Here is an 18603-nt window from a genome sequence, read left to right as displayed (position 1 = left end):
GAAACAACTGAATACCGTGATATCTGTTGCGCTATCTGCGATCACATATTCTAAGCAAGTGTAGCTACGCAGCGCCATCCGATCTCAAATGCGAGTCGTTGTCTGCCGCGGTCCCACGTCGGCGTCGTTGCAGATCTAGCGCCATCACGGTCTAGTTCATCTCTTTACGTCAGTCTGCATCAGTGTGAAGAGCCTCGCTCATCCTACCAAAACCCATTGCTGTCAGTCAGTGGTTCTGCATTCTCAAGTCCAGGCAAATCGTGTGTGTCGAATCGCATCGAGGACATGTTGCGAAGATATGCGACAGTAGCGTCCAAGCCTCTTTCTCGGCTAGGCGCTCGTGGGAAAAGTCCTGTTAGCCTCGACCACGTACGTGATATTTGCATGTGCATAAGAGCGAATCGAAACGGGCTGACTTCTATGCAGTTCATTCAGCGACAGCGCGTGCTGGCATTGTGGCGAGACATTGTGCGGAGTACGGCCAACATCCCCGATGAAGCGGCAAGGAAGGATATGCGACAGTTTGCAAGATCAGAGTTTGAACAACATCGTCGAGTAACTGACCTAGTACGCAAAAAATCATGACTTGATATGTACCCCAGCTAATCTCTCTCTCTCCAGGGCCACATTCGATACTTAATCTCCGTATGTTTCTTCACAGCATCACAGCGCCCATTCAGTCTACTGACTCAATCGCAGCATGGAAAAACGCAATTTCAGGCAATGAAAGACACTCTGATCAACTCTGGTGTACTCACCGAATAAAATCTATTTCATACGTCGTTCCTGCAGCTGTCATCGTGCTCTGTGTTGAACCATGTTTTCATTGGCCAATTCTTCGAGGGGCATTCGTTTAGCGTCTTCAACACTAGCATCGAGCACTTCAACGCCGTCTAACTCTGCTCCACCTTTTTACACTTGTAACATTATTCTGACTTGCATCCAACCTTTGAGGCTTTTTCAATCTCCATTTTGCACCGGGCACATTTTCATGTCACAAGGGGCCCACCTACAATGGCACTTCCTTCAGAAACCTCGGTGTTGATCGTAGGCGCCGGCCCCGCGGGATTAGTCACCGCGAAGACATTAAAACAGGCTGGATACACTGTCACCGTTTATGAGAGAGCCGAGCGGGTTGGAGGCATGTGGAGGGATGAGCGGGGAGGATTTGGCGATAAATGCAGCCCAGATATGCGAACAAACCTCAGCAGATTCACAGTGGCTCTTCCTGATCTTTCGTGGAAATCCGTTGATCCAGAGGCTCTGCAATCTGGTGCAAACGCACCGCCCATGTTTCCAAAGGCTTGGCAAGCTGGGAAATACCTTGAGACGTACGCGGAGACTTTTGGAATCATTGAAAATATCATCCTCCGAACATGTGTTATCGATGCGCGACTACAAGACAATAAGACTTGGAAAGTAACTAGTGATGATGGGTCCGGAAAGCACACCACCATCACGTTCGACCGGCTCATCATCGCAAGCGGCTTTTTTGGCAAACCCTCCAAATCCTTCGATCCCTCAGCATCTAAAAATCTTCCAAACATTCAACACTCTTCTCGTTTTCGCAATGTATCTGAGTTGAGTGGGCGGTCTGGAAAGATTGCCGTCATTGGAGGGGGCATCAGTGGCTCAGAAGCAGCATCACAAGCGGCCTTTCAGATTTCGAATGCAAGGCATTCTCCTAGTAGAGAAAAGCCTGCCCATGCTGCAAGCACAGTCTATCATATTTTCAATCGACCTTTTTATTGCCTGCAGCGATATCTGCCCCAAGATCCGCAAGACAAAGACGGAATATTCAATCAAGCGCCAAAGTTTCTTCCTCTTGATCTTGTTCTCTACAACCTCTCACGGCGCGGTGATGGAGAAATAACAGCAGCCATCGCTACTGTACCGCCTGAAAAGGCAAAAAAAGGACATGATTTTCTGAGGTCGAGTTTAGGAGGCGACCAGAGTGATTTTGGATATCCAAATCTTACATACGATGCAGAGCACATGCAACACCCTGGGTACACGGGTATCACGGATACGTATATGGAGTTTGTAAGAGATGGGACCATTGTACCAGTGCAGGGCTGGGTGGATAAGGTCGATCAGCAGTCGGAAAGCGAACTTTTTGACATTGAACTAAAACAATACAAGCCATGGTATCATGCCTTAGAGAAGGAGGCATCTGTAAGTTTATTGCTCTTTCGTATAAACTCACAGCAGCACTGAAGTCTACTAGGGCACCAGCAAACTAACTGACGTAACTGGTATAATTGAAGCTACAGGATATAAGACTGACCTCGACTGGCTTGACCCTCAGGTGAGGGAACTGCTAAGTGACAAAGACACATTACCAAATGCAAGAATACCGTTCGTCCTGTCACGTGGTTCCATATTCGCAAACAAGTTCCCTACCCTTGGCTTCGTTGGATTCTACGAAGGGCCCTACTGGGGAGTAATGGAGACCCAAGCTCGTTTTCTTGCAGAAACCTGGGCCAAACAGGAAACATACAAGCTTCTACAATCTCTAGACCGTGAGATCTACAGGCCAGACGCTACAAAGCACATGCGCGAAGCCATGATGAAAGACCCCCTTCAAGTCCCGCAGTTCTGGATGTCAGACTATGTCGGCCTAATCGAAGAATTCGCACGCGAAGCAGGTCTCTCACGCGACGACTCCGCCTTCGACGGCAAACAAACCGGTCCCGCATTCCCCTCACGCTACCAAGGCGCAAACTCCGGGCCCCAAGCCAAAGAAGTCGTCCAGGAAGTCGCCGAACTGATCAAAGCATCCTCTGAAAACGCGCGCTTCGTCGCAGCAGCCGTCTTCACAGCCATGCAAGGCGTCTGGAACATTCACCGCAAAATCGAATCCCGTACCAATACCCCCGGCGGCATCTTCACCGGCACCGCGCATTTCCATCCGCGCGAGCCGACAGATGCCGCACTCTACTCCGCAGAGTATCTCTACATTGAAAACGGCACCTTCGCCATGGACAACGGCCTCTCATTCCCCGCAACCCGACGCTACGTATACCGGTACTCGGAGGCCCGCGACAAGATTACAGCGTGGTTCGTATCCGAGGATAACGAGAGCGTAGGCGCGCTCTTCAATACGTGGGAGTTTTATGCGCCGGAGAGGAAAGATAGCGGGTGGATGGCAAGGGGGTATCATTGGTGCGACCCCGATACTTACAGGAATACGTGTGAGTTTCGGTTCAGAGGGGTGCGGATTGAGCGGTTTATGGTGAGGTATGAGGTGCAGGGCCCGAAGAAGGATTATCAGCATGAGAGTTGGTACGAGAGGCCTAGGGCGAAGGATTTGAAGAGGGGGGAATAAGTGATACAGGGATGGTATGTTTTGGTGATTGATTGAAAGGGGTATCATATTCTACTCTTCGCCGTTTTATCGTACAATATTTTCTTAGCACAACTTCTCGTAAGAGAGCTTAATGCTCTGCACCTCCATTTGCAAGCGTACTCGGATGTGTAGGTGGTCCGTCCCTGCCAACACTGCTCAAGTCCGCGAGGAGAATCTTGAGATGAGTCTGTCTGTTCTGATTACTGCTCCAAGTGACAGCTTGGGAATAATACAAGATGTCCCACGCCTCATCACTAATGTTTTGTAGAAATGTCGGCAATGACCGCGCTTTTTGGTATGAGCGCCAAAGTATGCGTCTGATGTCGTCGTTGGCACCGATATACGCAAATTGGATCGCTTGATTGAAGGACTTGAGCGCAGGCGAGATATTGAATGGGGGTGGGAGGTGAACGCAAAGGTGGTCGAGAGCAGCGCTGTGTTCTGGGTCCTGACGTGCCATGATCATGCGCTCCTTGAGTGTAGCAGTGCGACTGTCATCGAGCTCGTATGGATCTGGCGCCGTCTCGTGAGCGAGCGTCGTCAAGTCGCCAGGTTGCGGTTTGTGTTCTGAAATGAGCTTTTGGATGTACATGAGTTTTTCCATAAGTTTGGGATCTTCCATGATTTTGTCAACCTTGGCTTGTAGTTCGGCAGGTACTTGTTCCTCCTCCTCTTCGATCTGTAGGGGCTGCGATGCTTTAGATAGAGCGAGCTTCTTGAGTTCTTCGGCTAGTTCTTCGGGATCCATTTCGCGTTCGAAGACGCCTTCTTGATCTTGTGTGCCTGTTGGGTCCTCCCTAAGTGCTGCATCGAGTTCGGCCTCGAGGTTGGAGTCACCACCCAGTGACTTCATGACATCGCGCATCTGATGCAGAAGCTTGTCCACATCCTGCATATCTTCTGGTGTTGGCATGGCAAGGTCGTCATCTGGCGTTTCGGCTTCAGTGATAGCATCACTAGTGTTTCTCTGATACTGTTCCCATTCTTCTTCTAGTTCCGCATCGCTTACATCTGCGTCCAGCGCGGCAATCTTCTTCTTCATAGCCTCGTTGCCTTCTAGCTTAGCCATAGCCTTTTGTAGTATTTGTTGAAACTCGAGGCTGTCGATGTCCTCCATTTCCGGCATCTTGTCAATGACTTCTTGTAAGTCTTCCTTTGCATCACCAATGTCTGGGTCGTCGATGAGTTCTTGTATAGCCTCATGTGTGGCCATGCGTAGACCTGCGTTGAACTCTTTGCTGCTTGCTTCAGCCTCGAGTGCATCTTCTTCATCCATGGCCTCAAGCTCTTCTTTAGACTTGATGCTCTGTTTGATATCCCTCAGCTCTTCCGTCAACTCGGCGAAGTTTGGGTTCGAGAGGAGGCTGTCGATGAGGCGCCGGTTTAGTTTGGCATCGTCGTAGTCGGGGTTCTTTTGTGACTCTTCTATCATAGTGTACATCTCTTTGTCCTTCTTGCGGTCCTCGACAGTTGCTATGCGTTCAATGAGACGCTGAGGCGTGCCCTTGTCCAGATCCTGTTCGTACCAATTGATGACGGGGAGATCGTCGCGCTCCAGTTCGGCGTCGGATAATGGGCGCATTGCTTTGTCCATCTTTTCTTCGTCATCAAATATAGATCTTGAGCCTTTAATACGCTCTAGTACCGATGGGCTAGGTTCCATATCGGCATTCTGGCGTACTTTTTCATCTTTGGTGGTTTTGGAGCGTTTTCCACGAAGAAATTGGATTGGGAGAGGACGGGCAAGCGGACACCTTCTAGGCTGCGGCCGCGAAAGGGCTTGGATCAGCGCCCTTGAAGGAACGTATGCTCGTGAAGGTGCCATAACTATGGCCAGTCTTTGCTGGAATGACGACGTCAACCAGTGTTTGGGGATTTTTGGGCATGGCTGCAAACAATGCAAACATTCTCTTGGCACCTCCGAGAACTCCGCAGACAGCACTAGGCCTATTCGGGTCTTTCTCCTACATCCCTCTCTCAATTGTTCGCTGTAACACCGTTTGAGGCTTTTAAACACCGTGTCTTGGTCTATCTATCTGCAATGAAATCATAACATTCTTCAATTCTATTTACTGTCGAAATATGCATAGTTTGCGTGAACATCTTGAGTCGTACCAGCGACCACCAAGAAGTAGTCCATACACAACACTTGCCTTAATGATATGCCTCTCTTTACTCGCTGATGAGGTATCCCGCTCCTTAATCCTAGCTGCAAAGTAGGATGGATGCTGTCAATGCAACAATCAAGGCTACCGCCGATGATGTAGGCAATTCACCTTGTTCTAAGGTCCTCTTAAACTGGTCTGCTTCAGCTACAACCGATGCCACATTCTCCTCACTGCTCGTGGTTGAATGAATTTTTGGTGATTCATGGAATTCCGTACCGTTTGAGACTGCCAAAATAGCGAGTATCGCTAGGAGAAAAGGAAGGTAGCGCATGATGAAGGTCGAGTCGCTTATGATAAACAAGGATGATTGATGCAAGGTCAGATGATGAATGCAAGAGTACGGGAAAAGATGGAAACTTAAGTATAGAGGGCACTTGATACGTTGTCGGGATACTATGAGTACCTGTATGATTCAACACCTGGCATTTGCAATCCACATAGTTGAAGCACATGGTACATTGTCCATGGTGAATTGTAACATTGCATACAGTGACGGGGGCTTGCTGCGGTAGGACACTATGAACTTGCTGCTCTGTCACGGGACAGTGTATTCCATGCTCAATTTGTCTTGGGTGAGAGATCTGTTAGACCTGCAAAATTATAGCAAAAGTTCTCGTGGTCCAAGTTGCTATGACTATGTCTACAAAGCAACACTTGAAAACAGCTTATCTTGTTCGGTAGCGATTAAAAAGCATACCACCCAGTGACAAAAGAATTTCCATTATCCTAAGAATACCGGCCTCTGTATGTTGAATAGTGCATATCGTAAGTAGCGCTATACGATAGCACATCGGCCACCCCTCTTTTTCTTTTATTCGAATTCCTAATGTCTTCGAAAACATTGGTTGAAATTTACCAAAATGTATATGTAGACATAGCTGGCTTATATGATAATGTGTACGTGCATTTGAGGGCTAGATATATTGCTCATCGTAGCGCATGTAGTGAGGGAAGGCTGATGCGGAGCGCTTCTTCCGCTCACAAGGCCCGTTTCCCGGATTCTATGACGCAGCATGACAAGGACAACAAACAAGTGCTGACTGTATCAGATTTTCCCGCCTGTGTAGGCTGCACGATTCCTATGCCTGAGTTTAAAGTTCCGGACGACTCCTCAGTCTTGCGCATACCCCAGGATGTATGAAACATTCCCTTCGTACTTCACGGACACTGCGCCGCAACCAACAGCAACACAACATTACTCAATGGACCGCTCGCTTTTTTGCATCTTCCGATACACTATGGTTTAGTCGAGATTCACAACACGAAACACGAACCCATATAGACCTTACTGCGAGGAAGGACTTACATAGTTCCCAGGCACACGACCAATGGTACGAGGTGTGAGGACCTGAGGAAATTCTGAGTAAGATCACCATGCTACCCCTGGTTGCCTTTGGGCTATCAAATACTATTTTTAGTTCCGTAGCATGTCATTACCGTTGTTGAATTCGGATGTCGCATTTATCTTTGAGACTGCATACGCGCTTCAAATGCTTTGCTGGCAACAGACACAGAAAGGGACACGTGCCGAACAAACTACAAGATGGGTATCATGGGTACGGGATAAGGGTAGACAGTTTGTTCTCCTGACGAAAGCGCATCAGTATGAAGCAGCGTGCTGCCATCTAGTTGCACCAATCATGCCTTTTGATACCAGTGCTAGTCCTTCCGGAGTTTCTTCCCCGCGATTGAGCTTTGGATGTTGCAAGCTCTACTCTTGCTTGATCCATTGCCCACGTACCAGAACGGAAAGTATGCCAATCACATGCATATGTACTCGGCTCACCCCTCATCTTTTCAAGCCAATTTTAAACTTGAAATAGCTTAGCAACGTCTGTTTGTCTTGGACCTGCCTCTTCAGGTTTCACACTCTAAATTCGTATTGATGGAATCGACGTCATGCGATGATCTGCATGTCGGATGGGTTACTGCTCGGTGACAAGCTCCCGAGATCTTTGCAAGGATGTCATCACGTGTGTTTTCAACGCTCGGCAATCCTGTGTGACGCGGATTAATATACCACCAAGCAGAAAAGCGATGGTACGTTATGCGCAGGGGTGGACACAATTATCGAATGCTCAAATGGGCTCGATCCCGGAGTATAGCTCTCTTCAAGTATTCAACACTAGCGCTTCCCCACCATCTTTCTGCCGATCCCTGCCCCGGCTATATTTTACGGGTAAAGATTACGCCCGAACAGTCAGGAGTAGAAGTTTAAAATCCGAGTTATTGATTTCAAGAGGCTGATTTGTGGTTTAATCTCAACCTAGTTTGGTGTAATCGAACCCTGCAATACACCACCCCTGGGCTCTTGCAATGAGGCGCTTTACTTGTGACCGCCTAGGATGCCGTCTTACGTTCCGTCAATGAGCTCCTAGTAAAGCGAAAAAAAGCTATAAACTCGGTGTGCCCCGGAATTTGCGCGTAGTTGCCATAGTGGATTGCATCAGCCGTCCTCATAATGCGTCTCTTCAGTGTCGCAGGTCTGGGCCTTTTGGCTTCAGTCGCGACCGCATCGCTGCAAATTGTACCTGGAGCCACGTGGACGGCAGTATGTTAATTTTTCGGCATAGATTCAACCTTGGCTAAGTTACACCCAGACAAACATCGGTCAACATATCCAAGCTCATGGCGGAGGTATGATAAAAGATGGCGGAAAGTGGTATTGGTACGCCAAATGGCCCAACACATTGCGTACCCTGGTCCGCCACTAACATCATCCAAGGGTTGGCGAAGACAAAACAAATGGCAGTTCTTTCCAGAACATCAACTGCTACTCGTCGAGCAACCTTGTAGAATGGACTTATGAGGGCGCTTTACTTTCGCGCACCGCATCCGGAGACACGGGCCCTAACCGTGTCATCGAGCGACCAAAAGTCATCCACAACAAGAAAACCGGCAAATATGTGCTTTGGATGCACATCGATAGCTCCGATTACCAAGAAGCCAAAATCGGTGTAGCTGTTGGCGACACCGTTTGCGGAAAGTATACTTACCTGGGGAGTGAGCGGCCGCTCGGATTCGAGAGCCGAGACTCGGGTGTGTTTGTCGATGACGATGAAAAGGGCTATTTGCTGACAGAAGATGTACGACTTTACCCTATGGCTTCTCTATGTCTACATGTTACTAACAAAAGTAGCGCGCAAACGGTCTTCGCATCAACGCCCTTTCCGACGACTACTTGAACGTGACAACAAATGTTTATAAATGGGCCGAAAAATACGAGTCGCCAGCTGTGATCAAGAGCAACGGAGTATACTTCATGTTTGCCTCGCAACTTACCGGCTGGAACCCCAATGATAACTATTACAGCACCTCGACCTCTCTTTCCGGTCCGTGGTCTGCGTGGAAAAAGTTCGCTGACTCAGGATCCAACACATACGCATCTCAGACCACTTTCGTCCTTCCCGTCGGCAACAGCTTCATGTACATGGGCGACCGATGGCACAGCGAAAACCTCATGAGAAGCACGTACGTCTGGCTTCCGCTGCAAATCTCCGGCACAACTGCGACCATGAAGAACGCGGTAAACTGGATCATCAATCCCAGCACTGGTGCCATGACTGCCGGGCCCACCGAAAACTCCTATGAGGGCGAGTCCGCAACACTATCTGGCGGCGCGCGAATACTCTCATGCTCGTCTTGCTCAGGTTCGCAATCAGCGGGGTACATTGGCGGTACATCATCAGGCGTCATCACCTTTGCCAATGCTCAGTCTTCGGCTACGACACGCACTACGCTTAGGATCAAGTATCTCAATGGTGACAGCACGCAGCGGTATGCAGATGTCACCGTCAATGGAATAACACAAAAGGTTGCGTTTGTTCCAAATGGTGGAGGCGACCCAGGTAGCTCGGTTGTGCATGTTGACTTGAAGCAGGGCAGTAATGAGATTAAGATTGCAGGAAACAATGGAGGCTGGGGACCTGATATCGATCGGGTATTTGTGCCTGTGACCTAAGTAACTACATACGGTTTAGTACATTACGAAGAAGATGGTTCTTTGATACAGGGTCGGGCTGGAGCTGAGGAAGTGGGAGATGTGTGTATATATTTTAGCTGAGCCATAATTCTGACGACATCCAAAGTCACCTCTGACCATGAACACACGTACTAGCGATATCTCTATTCTTCCTTCTTCATTTGAAGAGATGTATCTATGAAGTGACGGATATTTGACATGACGTGTATCTAAGGGATATATTTGTATACATGACGAGCTGGCCTGCACTCGTTTTCACACTCATAACTGCGTATTATGCACATTTAAAGGCATAGCACAAGAAAAGAAAAGATTTCTCAGTCGCAGAAACCGCTTATGCGGTAAAGCTCCTTGCCTTGACCAATCGTGCAGCCGCCTTGCCAGCCATCTTGCTGGTGACGAACCGGGCCGCCTCATTCGCATTTGCACCATACGACAGATGGGGCGGCAGAATGATAGCCTGACCAGCGCAAATAAGATCGCCAGTTGCACAGATAATCTTTGTGTTTGCAGCAGCGATTTTGCCGACAGCCTGGCCGTTGTCTGGGTCACCGAAGATGACGGCGCTGGAGACAAAGGCAGAGTCGTCAGCGCTGAGCATGGCAGCTGCATTGTGAACGAGTTGACCTCCCTGGCTTTGAGACTGTTAGTAGACATCTCGATAACCTCATGAAGATATGTAGTTGGAGGAGAAACACTTACGAGTATCCTGCCATGACCAGTGTCGTGTCGGGACACTTTGCCTTGACCTGTCCAACCATCTGGGCCATCAACTTGCTACCACCGGCGTCACCGCCAACGAGAAATCCAGGTACATCTGCTGGGTATGCGATGCCCTGAACAGCTACATCTCCGCCCATCATTGCGCCTACGGCAGTGACAAAAGGCGGACCTGCGACGGTTCCCATGTTGCCGATCTCAGTGGTACCACGGGCGAAGAGAATGGTCATAGCCTTGCATGCACCACCATTCGTGACGTCGTTTTGAGTTGACGATATAAGAGCGGCCGATGCAGCCGTCGGAAGAAGAAAGAGGGCTGACTTCATGTTGATATTTGTGTGTAATGAATGATCGATTTCGTAACGTGGGATATGTATATTAAATCCTGAATAATATTAAATAGCTGAAGTGACTGGATAGGTTTTCCGCGCTGAGAAGAAGCTTAGATGAAGATGAGGCTATGGTCTAATCTTCCACGGCCTATCCTCCCTTCTTATAAGATAGCCTGCTGCATCTACATTTGAAGCTGCCGAGGCAAATGTGGTGATCCAAGACTTTGCGACTCATAGTATACAAGCAGTGATGTTTCCAGTTGCCTTCCAAGAGCTCATCAAACATCATGCCACTCTTCAAATAGCTCGTTCGATAGCTGCCAGTCTGTTCGTGAGACATATCTTACGAGCCCTTCCCTGTCGAACGAGGCTTCCTGGAACCATCTTCAGTCTGGAGCTGAGAACGGTAAGACTACAGGTTGGCGGTTGTAACGGCCTCACTAGCGTGCTTTGGGGTACGTAATGCCGGGATTTGGAGCGCCTTGCTTGTATGATATGTGGTATGGGTGGAGTGGGTAAAACAGGCAAAAGGTCAGCAGGTTCCACAGCCTTGACTTCTTGTGGAATACGTGTGACTAATTGGCAAGATCTCATGGTCTTATGGCCCAATTAACGCTGTCTCCAGCATGGCGGGAAACCGTATACTTGGACCAACTCTGGAAACCTCGCCAAACCCTATATCAAGAAGATTTATCAGCTTCTAAGGAACCATTCAAGACTCTGATGCAGCATTGGCAACCTCGGCATGTGGCTAAAGTAGTGCGCCACGCGACTGAGAGCTGTCGCGGGGGTCGTTCAACAGTAGCGGTTTCAGCCAGTCGTTCCACGTTTTCAGCTTTCGAATCAGATTGCGTTTTACAATAAAGCATATGTAGGTACACAGTCACTCAGGTTCACGGAAGTATCCATTCCCGAGAATGATCTGCACGCCTTGTCAGTGTGGTGGGGTATGTGTTTTGGATCTGCGAGGCTTGGTGAGCTTGTTCAGGCGGTAAGGCTGCGGTACCGTTGGAGACGCGATTGTGTGTAAGACCGATGGTTCAGAGGCATCAAGGCTTCGAGACATTGGAATTCGAGCTTATATCTAGCCCCATTTCAGAAGGCGGGTGAGTTGTAGTGCGATGCGGTGCAATGCTGCAAGCGTCCACGGCCATTGATGAAGGCATAGTAACAACCAGCGAAGCGCCTTCACATTGACGGCATCTTCTAAGTAGCTTACAAATCAAACACAAGGTTGCATGTTTCCACAAATGTTTCGATATACATGCCTATAGGTTATCGGGAATCATGGAAAGGCAAAAGGGCGCAATCGCCCGCTTTGGCTTAGTAGTAGAGGATACTGTTTTATGCGCTAGTGAGGAAAAGTCTACTAGCCTAAATAAGAAGGCATCAATAAGACTAAGTAATGAGGTCGAAGTTAACAACGTAATAGTTAAAAACAGTATTAAGGACCTCTACCTAGTCATTCTTGATTTCCTGTATTTCATGAGAAATGAATTCTTTCTGGAGAAAAACGACGCTCTGGTACTATGGTCGAATTACCATAGAAATTTCATCCTTTCAAAACTTCCTTTGATGGAAACCCAATCAACACAGCTTTCTGGCACGTGAAGATTAGCCTGCCACCCCCCGATAGCTTCCGTGCCAGTTTCTTGCTTTTCTTTTTTCTTTTCAGTACTCTCTTCATCAATTTCCACTTCGATGTCGCCAATCTCGGCCAATCTGGTCTTGTAATTGACAAAATCTCTCAGAATAAGCAACACTCCCCTGTCCGTCTCTCGTCTCTCATATATCAAACTGTCACTTTCAGAATTTTGCTTATGCGCTGGAATTTGCTTGTCGCCTCGATGTTTTGGCATCTCGACTAACCCATAACCATTTGTGTTTTGCCAAAACTCGTATACGCATCCGCCAGAGAAAACGCGGCTCATTGCGGACGAGTACAAGGTGGTTGTTTCTTGAAAAAGGCGGGGTTTCTGAGAGTTGTTGCCGTATTCTGACAGAAAGATCGGGATGCAAGTGTTGGTGAATCTATGAAGCTACACTATAGGGTTAGACTGTAGAAAATTTCCAGGATATTTAAGGCCTACCAAGTCGTCATATTCGAGTCTAGTAACATCTGAAAGCCCCTTCAAGTCGTAATTTTTACACTGCATTATGCATTAGTGTCTAAAATCCTTTCAATTCGTGATAGAGCATTCACCGTCCAGAAATCGATCGAGATATGATCCTCACCAACAGTCAGATATTCCAGCACTTCCTTGTCTCTCGCACCGCTTGTAGCCGCATTGTATCCGATAGGAAGTATGCGTTGTCCACAAGCTTCATTTTGGAGCTTCATGTGCTTCTTCAGATCGCGAACAACGGCTTTGAGAACAGCTGCTACAGGCAGCGTGGCATCATTGTTGATCAGTTCGTTACCAGCCAGTACACCGAGAGTATTCGGAAATTTAGCCATTGTGTCCACTGTCTTGAAGAATGATGCCATTGTGTCGGGGTTATAAGACTTGGTTGGGGCCAGACGATTAATGGAATTCAATGGTGTTGAGACAGCCTTGGCAGGAGCACATATAGTCAGTTGAGTGTGTAAGTTGCAAATTACAAGAGCTATACCCACCATGAAGACGTATATCCCTGCTTCTTCAAGTAGTTTCATGACCCGTGTATGATCTTTTGTATTGTCGATACAATCTTGACACACAAATCAGCCTCATCATAATCCTAGTTGCTCATATGCCTACAAATGAAGAGTGTATTGAGACCGAGCTCCTTGAAGAGAAAAACATCTTCTCGAACTTCCGCAAGGTGAGCATCCGAGATGGGGTCAAGTGTAGAATGCAGTTGGTATGCAACACCTCTTACGAAAAACTTTATCATTGATATTAGATTCAGCGGCATCGAGAGTCAACGAGGCGAGACTTACTCGATCATCACCTTTCCAGAAGAAGCGCCCGCAAATTCGTATAGAAGGACAGGAGATACTGGCGCTCATGTTCAACAGATGTTCGGCAAGTTATCTAAACCAAATTTAACACATTGCGACCCCGCTTGGTCTTGCGAGTTGTACTAGGTGCGTGTATTACGAAATAAGACGAAATGACCCGATGGTCAAAGAGATAGATGGATGAGAATAAGGCACGACAGCCAGCGGAGTATGGATGTAGAGAGGGTGCGAAGAGCTGCTTACTCTGTACCAGACATTGTTTCCTTGTGACGTCATGAATGCTGCTATTAACATGACATATTTTTCGTACGTGCCTCAGAATCCAAAGAAATCATCAGCTATGTTTCGTCTACGTTATACAACGCCAGGTCAGCAAATCAAGCCGCTCATGTGCCACCCACCTAGAACACCAACGTATACTTACTTTTCTCTCGATCTACACCACAATTGGTGACTTTAAACCGGCTAACTTCCTTGATCAAATTCCAACATTTCTTCTGTATCTCTAGACGCACAATTGCTTGAATTGCTACTATGAAATATCAATTTCAAGAGAAACTAAAATTAGACAAGAGGAGTTCTGTAATTTCGCTCTCACCCCGCGCTAAGGACATACCCCTTGGCCGCTAACTCTGCATTCGGTGTTGTGAATGCGGCACCTTTTTGCCCGCCCATGGCTGCCTGGTACATGACTCATGTGCTTGCGCCCTTTGTTCGTGGGTCAAATCCCGTGACGACAGCCTTATGAATACCTCACGCCCAAGCACATGGATCAAGAAATTTTATTTCCTGTTCACCATATTACAGCGTAGTCCACTCACATATGCAACATGCCACTAGAAGTCCACCGCATCACGTCGCCAGACGACTTGAGAACTTTCGCGGTAATCCAGCTTGCCGCTTTCGAAAGTGGGGGTGGCATAGCCTCTTTGCTCAATCCCAAGCCAGTCACCGATGAACAAATCAAGAAATACACCGACAAGCATGTCAAATCCTGGCGCGAAGAGCATGATGTTGTCTACCTCAAAGTAGTAGATACGGATGTAGACGGCGGCAAGATGATTGCTGGTGCAAAGTGGCGCATTGCCGAGAAAGAGAAGACGGAAGAGGAGGCGCAGAAGATGTACCCGACTCTTGAAGGAGACGATCTGAACAACCAGGCGCTAGTAGATTTCTTGGGCTTTTTGAATAGGGCAAGAAAACAATATGTGAATACCAAACCCATTTGCTGTAAGTCATCATCTATCGCAAGTCAAAGAGAAATTACGCTAATACCAATCAGTCCTACAAATTCTGGTAACAGATCCGGATCATCACCGTAGGGGCGCAGGGTCTATGCTATTGAAGTGGGGTCTCAGCAAGGCTGACGAACTCGGTCTTCCGGGTTTCTTGGAGGCATCGCCTATGGGCAAGCCGCTGTATGAGAGGATGGGGTTTAAGACTCAGGAAACCGCGGTATTTGATCTGACAAAGTATGGGGCGGAAGGTGAGGATACAAACACGATCATGATCAGGGAACCGTCACCAACCAAGGCGTAAAATGATAATGTGGAGAAATACTGCGGGTTGTTCACCAGCGCCTCTATCAAACCGACGTGTAACTATCTAACCTCTGTAATGAAACCCATACATGAACCGGAGCCTCATTAGCACGATGGCTGTTATCTATCGAACCATGGTCACTTGATCTGCACAACCACGTGCCTCTCCCGTAGTTTCTCAAGTCTCATGTGAAAATCCAACTTGGCGCCTTTTTTATCGGGCTTTATCCAATCTGCCAATCCCTCAAATCGGATCTTCGACAGCCCGCTCATAGTGTCAAGCGTGCTAAAAAACTGCTCCACTATATCCTTTCTCTCCTTGTACTCTCGGTCGTATACCACAGGTCGTGTCACAGCAAGCGACTTGATCTCTGACACTGCCTCTCCCACCAGAGAGAAAAAAAGGACAGCACTGCGTATGCCAAGAAACCCAAGCTGACACGTTGCGCATAGGTAGGAGAATGCTTCAGCGCGGATCTGGCGGCATGTGCGAAAGAGAGGGGGGTGTAGTACCGTTGCGCCAAAATGTTCGGGCTTGGTACAGTTTGCTACGAAAAGGGACGATAAGTCTGCGTAGATGCTGTAGGCGTAGATCTGGTTGCGGATCTCGCCCGGCAGATCGAGGAAGGTGACGCGGGCCGTTCTCGGCTTTAGTACGTACGTAGGATTAGCAACCTGCGCGCATACGCGTCTGTTGCAACATACATTTTGGAGACTGGTCCTTTCTTCATTCCGTTGGCTCTGAAGCCACTTCTTGACTTTCATTTTTGCTGAGTACGGTGTCATCGCCCTGGTGCTGCTCTCATTACAAAGATTGCCACAGGTCAGCACTTTGCCTAATTAGGAGAGTGGTTGTCACTCAAGGTTTGACAGTGGAAATTGATACGGGGTCTCTGCAATGATAACACATCATGCACTTGTTCATACAGCTGGAATTTGGCGATATTTGCAAAATCGAAGGCCCATGTTCGGCCCTCCCTGGCCTGATGTTCTGTGTTCACTTGCAATATGTTGGGCTCGGCTCGTAAGTTACGTTGCACGTTTCATGTATTCGCGGCATATGGGCTTTCAAACGTGTGATCGTGTTTAAATCAAATCAAAACGCTGTATTAGAAAGGGCTATGTACATCAGAGGGCTGTCAACACTCATTCATCCTCGTCTTCTTTTTTCCGCTGACGATTAAGCTCATCAATCACCTTCTTGCCACATGCCAGTACCTCCATCGTCCGACTCTTATTGTCATGATCCCTCGTCTCAGGAACCAAGAAGTAAGTCGTCACTGCTCCAGCAAGCATGAACGCACTCATGACCTGCAGAACGTGCCCGAAATCCCGACGCTCCTCCCATTTGAGGTTGCCTCCATCGCCGTCTTTGCCAGTTTGGAAGGCATATGCAATGAAGATCTGCACAACCCAAGAGCCCAGCTTTCCAGCAGCTGCAGCTATTCCGTGACATGTACATCGGTATCTTGTCGGGAATATCTCAGCAGGGATGATGAATGTGGTTACGTTTGGTCCGAGGTTGAAGGCAATGTGACTCAGCACATAAAGAATGATAAGTCCAGATCGGCTGTTGTCCAAAAGTGTTGTCCAAGCACTTCCGGTGACGATAAACAGTACAAAAAGCACTACAAACCCCCAAAACTGGATGACTTTTGGAGAGACATACTTGACGATCTTGATCATCAAAAGGCCACCGACAACAGTGCCAATGGATACCATGACCAAGGTGTGTTTGCTGTTGCCGCTTAGGGTCGCATATACTGATTGCTTTTTATCAGGGTTTTCCTCCCAGATATGGCTGACGATTTTCGGCGATGAGAGTCCTAATCCGTAAACTGACGCAACATTAGTGGCGGTTCAAATGCGCTATCTTAACCCACTTACATGCGAAGTCAAGGAAAAGCCAGGCCAAAGATGTACCTAAGAGGTAGTGCCAATTCTTCTCTGTGATGAAGAAGTTTCTGGCATCTGCCCACGAAGCGAGTGGAGGAACGAAGTCAGGGTCACCGGGTAACGGCTGCACCGACTGAGGCTCATGTGGACGATTACCATCGTTGCTGTTACGATGCTCAGATTCGTCATCGCTGTAGACAATCTCATCGGGCGGTATACCCGAGGAGGTAGATGAACGCCGTGACATTGGCCTAGCTGGAGCTGAAGGTTGCACAATGTTCCGCATCTCAGCCTCGCCATTCTCTGGGTTGAACTCAGGCGCGCCAAAGTAGTTCGCGGTGTCTTCAAGAGTTTCCTTCGTATTCTGCAATATATCCAGTGTGTACCTTGGGCTTTCGGGGATTGTGAACCGGAAGGCAAGAGCGATGGTGGCCGGTACAACGCCGATACCTATGACTAGCCTCCAAAGTCGATCGACTGCGCGGAAACATTCCAAGTCATCATCCCGGCATGCTGGTAGTTCTTTCTCAATCCAAGGTTTGTACGCCTCCACTGCTGCTAGCGATAAGACATTGGCGAGCAGCTGTCCTACAGGTTGAGCGAAGAAGACCCAGCTCAACATGCGCGCGCGGTGTTTTCGAGGCGCAAACTCAGCCGTGATAACCTGGATTCGCAATTAACATGTGTTTGTTCAAAAAGGAAAGTCAATACTGTACCGCACTTAATGGATAGTCGGCACCGATACCAACTCCTACCTGGTGTCAGTGTACTCGATCTTGTGTCAATAAGCTGTCTGCGTACCCATAATTGCCCGCCAGGTGATCAGCCACCCCCCAATCGCCATACTATTTTTCTCACCGTTGGAACTCATCAACAGCAGCATGGTGCCGACTATGATAATCACCAACTCGAGTCCGTACATTTTGCGCCTTCCAAGAAAGTCTGCGGCAACGCCGAATCCTATCTGTCCGAGCATTGTAGCAGCAAGTGTTGAACACATCATGGCAGTCTTGACTTCTGATGGTACATTTGGCATACCATTGTCGAGATTACGCGGCCAGTACACATATCCCAGCATTGGGGTGACAACATTCAGGGCGAACAGGCCGAATGCGTCGGTCAAGAAGCCTATGCCCGCGACTACAACCACCCAGATTTGAAAGGGCGCGGCATCGATTGTGGCCAGTGTCCATTTCCGCCGCCTTATTTCCTTATAGAAATGTCATTCGAATGAAGGAGATGATTCGACCTCATAAAAAGACTTACAGGAATACCACTGCCTCCAGCCGTGAGGTCCTCTACACCGATTTGATGACCTTTGATTGGTCGCGTAATCCAATTGCGAAGACCCATGGTCACGTGGAGATGATCTCCAAGAAGACAGTCTCACTATTCAAGTATGTCAGATAAAGAAAAGGTCAGTTGTATGTTGCATCTGCAGCAAGTTCGGCTCACGACTGCCTTAATCATATCGCAGATGAGCAAAGCCTCAGCCACATTTACAGAGCATGCTGCGCACAAATGGCTGGATATATGCACTGCCCCATTTAACAAGGCAGACCGGTCAACGGAAAGATAGCTATGTGGGCCAGCACTCCTCTCTCAGTTGCTACACTGGCGAACAGCCCGTTCCCGCTCGCCGAAGTCAGACTTGGTGGCGTTCATGGTTGT

At 48.2% G+C, this 18603-nt stretch overlaps 8 protein-coding genes across 8 annotated transcripts; 3 read left to right on the top strand and 5 right to left on the bottom strand.

The window, feature by feature from the left end:
* Nucleotides 1–924: 924 nt before the first annotated feature.
* On the top strand, nucleotides 925–3328 carry PSV08DRAFT_379630 (uncharacterized protein; the record flags this gene model as incomplete). The annotated part of the gene is made up of 2 exons (XM_014224174.2): nucleotides 925–2175; nucleotides 2228–3328. Exons 1-2 carry the CDS (start codon nucleotides 1015–1017, stop codon nucleotides 3326–3328), a joined length of 2262 nt encoding a protein of 753 aa, XP_014079649.1. The 5' UTR covers nucleotides 925–1014.
* PSV08DRAFT_404386 (uncharacterized protein) lies at nucleotides 2952–5211 on the bottom strand. Its single transcript, XM_014224175.1, has one exon. The coding sequence runs from the start codon at nucleotides 5172–5174 to the stop codon at nucleotides 3438–3440; it is 1737 nt and encodes a 578-aa protein (XP_014079650.1). The 5' UTR covers nucleotides 5175–5211; the 3' UTR covers nucleotides 2952–3437.
* Nucleotides 5212–7828: 2617 nt separating this feature from the next.
* Nucleotides 7829–9478, top strand: PSV08DRAFT_228868 (carbohydrate-binding module family 35 protein; the record flags this gene model as incomplete). Its single annotated transcript, XM_014224177.2, has 4 exons — nucleotides 7829–8068; nucleotides 8118–8185; nucleotides 8243–8603; nucleotides 8657–9478. The coding sequence occupies exons 1-4, from the start codon at nucleotides 7979–7981 to the stop codon at nucleotides 9476–9478; spliced, it is 1341 nt and encodes a 446-aa protein (XP_014079652.1). The 5' UTR covers nucleotides 7829–7978.
* A 355-nt stretch (nucleotides 9479–9833) lies between these two features.
* PSV08DRAFT_250418 (carbohydrate esterase) lies at nucleotides 9834–10545 on the bottom strand (the record flags this gene model as incomplete). Its single annotated transcript, XM_014224178.1, has 2 exons — nucleotides 9834–10134; nucleotides 10202–10545. The coding sequence occupies 2 exons, from the start codon at nucleotides 10543–10545 to the stop codon at nucleotides 9834–9836; spliced, it is 645 nt and encodes a 214-aa protein (XP_014079653.1).
* Nucleotides 10546–12089: 1544 nt separating this feature from the next.
* On the bottom strand, nucleotides 12090–13039 carry PSV08DRAFT_364946 (glycoside hydrolase; the record flags this gene model as incomplete). The annotated part of the gene is made up of 3 exons (XM_014224179.1): nucleotides 12090–12590; nucleotides 12642–12701; nucleotides 12755–13039. The coding sequence occupies 3 exons, from the start codon at nucleotides 13037–13039 to the stop codon at nucleotides 12090–12092; spliced, it is 846 nt and encodes a 281-aa protein (XP_014079654.1).
* Nucleotides 13040–14261: 1222 nt separating this feature from the next.
* On the top strand, nucleotides 14262–15186 carry PSV08DRAFT_364945 (uncharacterized protein). The gene is made up of 2 exons (XM_014224180.2): nucleotides 14262–14725; nucleotides 14778–15186. Exons 1-2 carry the CDS (start codon nucleotides 14326–14328, stop codon nucleotides 15032–15034), a joined length of 657 nt encoding a protein of 218 aa, XP_014079655.1. The 5' UTR covers nucleotides 14262–14325; the 3' UTR covers nucleotides 15035–15186.
* On the bottom strand, nucleotides 15105–15807 carry PSV08DRAFT_379621 (uncharacterized protein). The gene is made up of 2 exons (XM_014224181.2): nucleotides 15742–15807; nucleotides 15105–15684 (listed from the first exon to the last, which is right to left on the bottom strand). The coding sequence occupies exons 1-2, from the start codon at nucleotides 15799–15801 to the stop codon at nucleotides 15175–15177; spliced, it is 570 nt and encodes a 189-aa protein (XP_014079656.1). The 5' UTR covers nucleotides 15802–15807; the 3' UTR covers nucleotides 15105–15174.
* Nucleotides 15808–16182: 375 nt separating this feature from the next.
* On the bottom strand, nucleotides 16183–18285 carry PSV08DRAFT_404382 (major facilitator superfamily domain-containing protein; the record flags this gene model as incomplete). Its single annotated transcript, XM_014224182.1, has 5 exons — nucleotides 16183–16874; nucleotides 16924–17596; nucleotides 17649–17683; nucleotides 17734–18142; nucleotides 18199–18285. The coding sequence occupies 5 exons, from the start codon at nucleotides 18283–18285 to the stop codon at nucleotides 16183–16185; spliced, it is 1896 nt and encodes a 631-aa protein (XP_014079657.1).
* Between the last annotated feature and the right edge of the window lie 318 nt (nucleotides 18286–18603).

The sequence above is a fragment of the Bipolaris maydis genome (genome assembly GCF_028858645.1).
Source record: "Bipolaris maydis strain C4 unplaced genomic scaffold PSV08scaffold_12, whole genome shotgun sequence".
Classification (NCBI taxonomy): Eukaryota; Fungi; Ascomycota; class Dothideomycetes; order Pleosporales; family Pleosporaceae; genus Bipolaris; species Bipolaris maydis.
Note: the sequence above shows the minus strand (reverse complement) of the source record. Positions and strands in the feature narration are given on the sequence as shown.

Excerpts from the sequence above, each read along its gene's own strand:
- PSV08DRAFT_379621 (XM_014224181.2), bottom strand. The coding sequence starts at position 15,801 with ATGAAAGTCAAGAAGTGGCTTCAGAGCCAACGGAATGAAGAAAGGACC. Across the intron at positions 15,685-15,741 it reads AAAGGACCAGTCTCCAAAAT|CCGAGAACGGCCCGCGTCAC; the intron begins GTATGTTGCAAC and ends TACGTACTAAAG.
- PSV08DRAFT_404386 (XM_014224175.1), bottom strand. The coding sequence starts at position 5,174 with ATGGCACCTTCACGAGCATACGTTCCTTCAAGGGCGCTGATCCAAGCC.
- PSV08DRAFT_364945 (XM_014224180.2), top strand. The coding sequence starts at position 14,326 with ATGCCACTAGAAGTCCACCGCATCACGTCGCCAGACGACTTGAGAACT. Across the intron at positions 14,726-14,777 it reads GAATACCAAACCCATTTGCT|TCCTACAAATTCTGGTAACA; the intron begins GTAAGTCATCAT and ends AATACCAATCAG.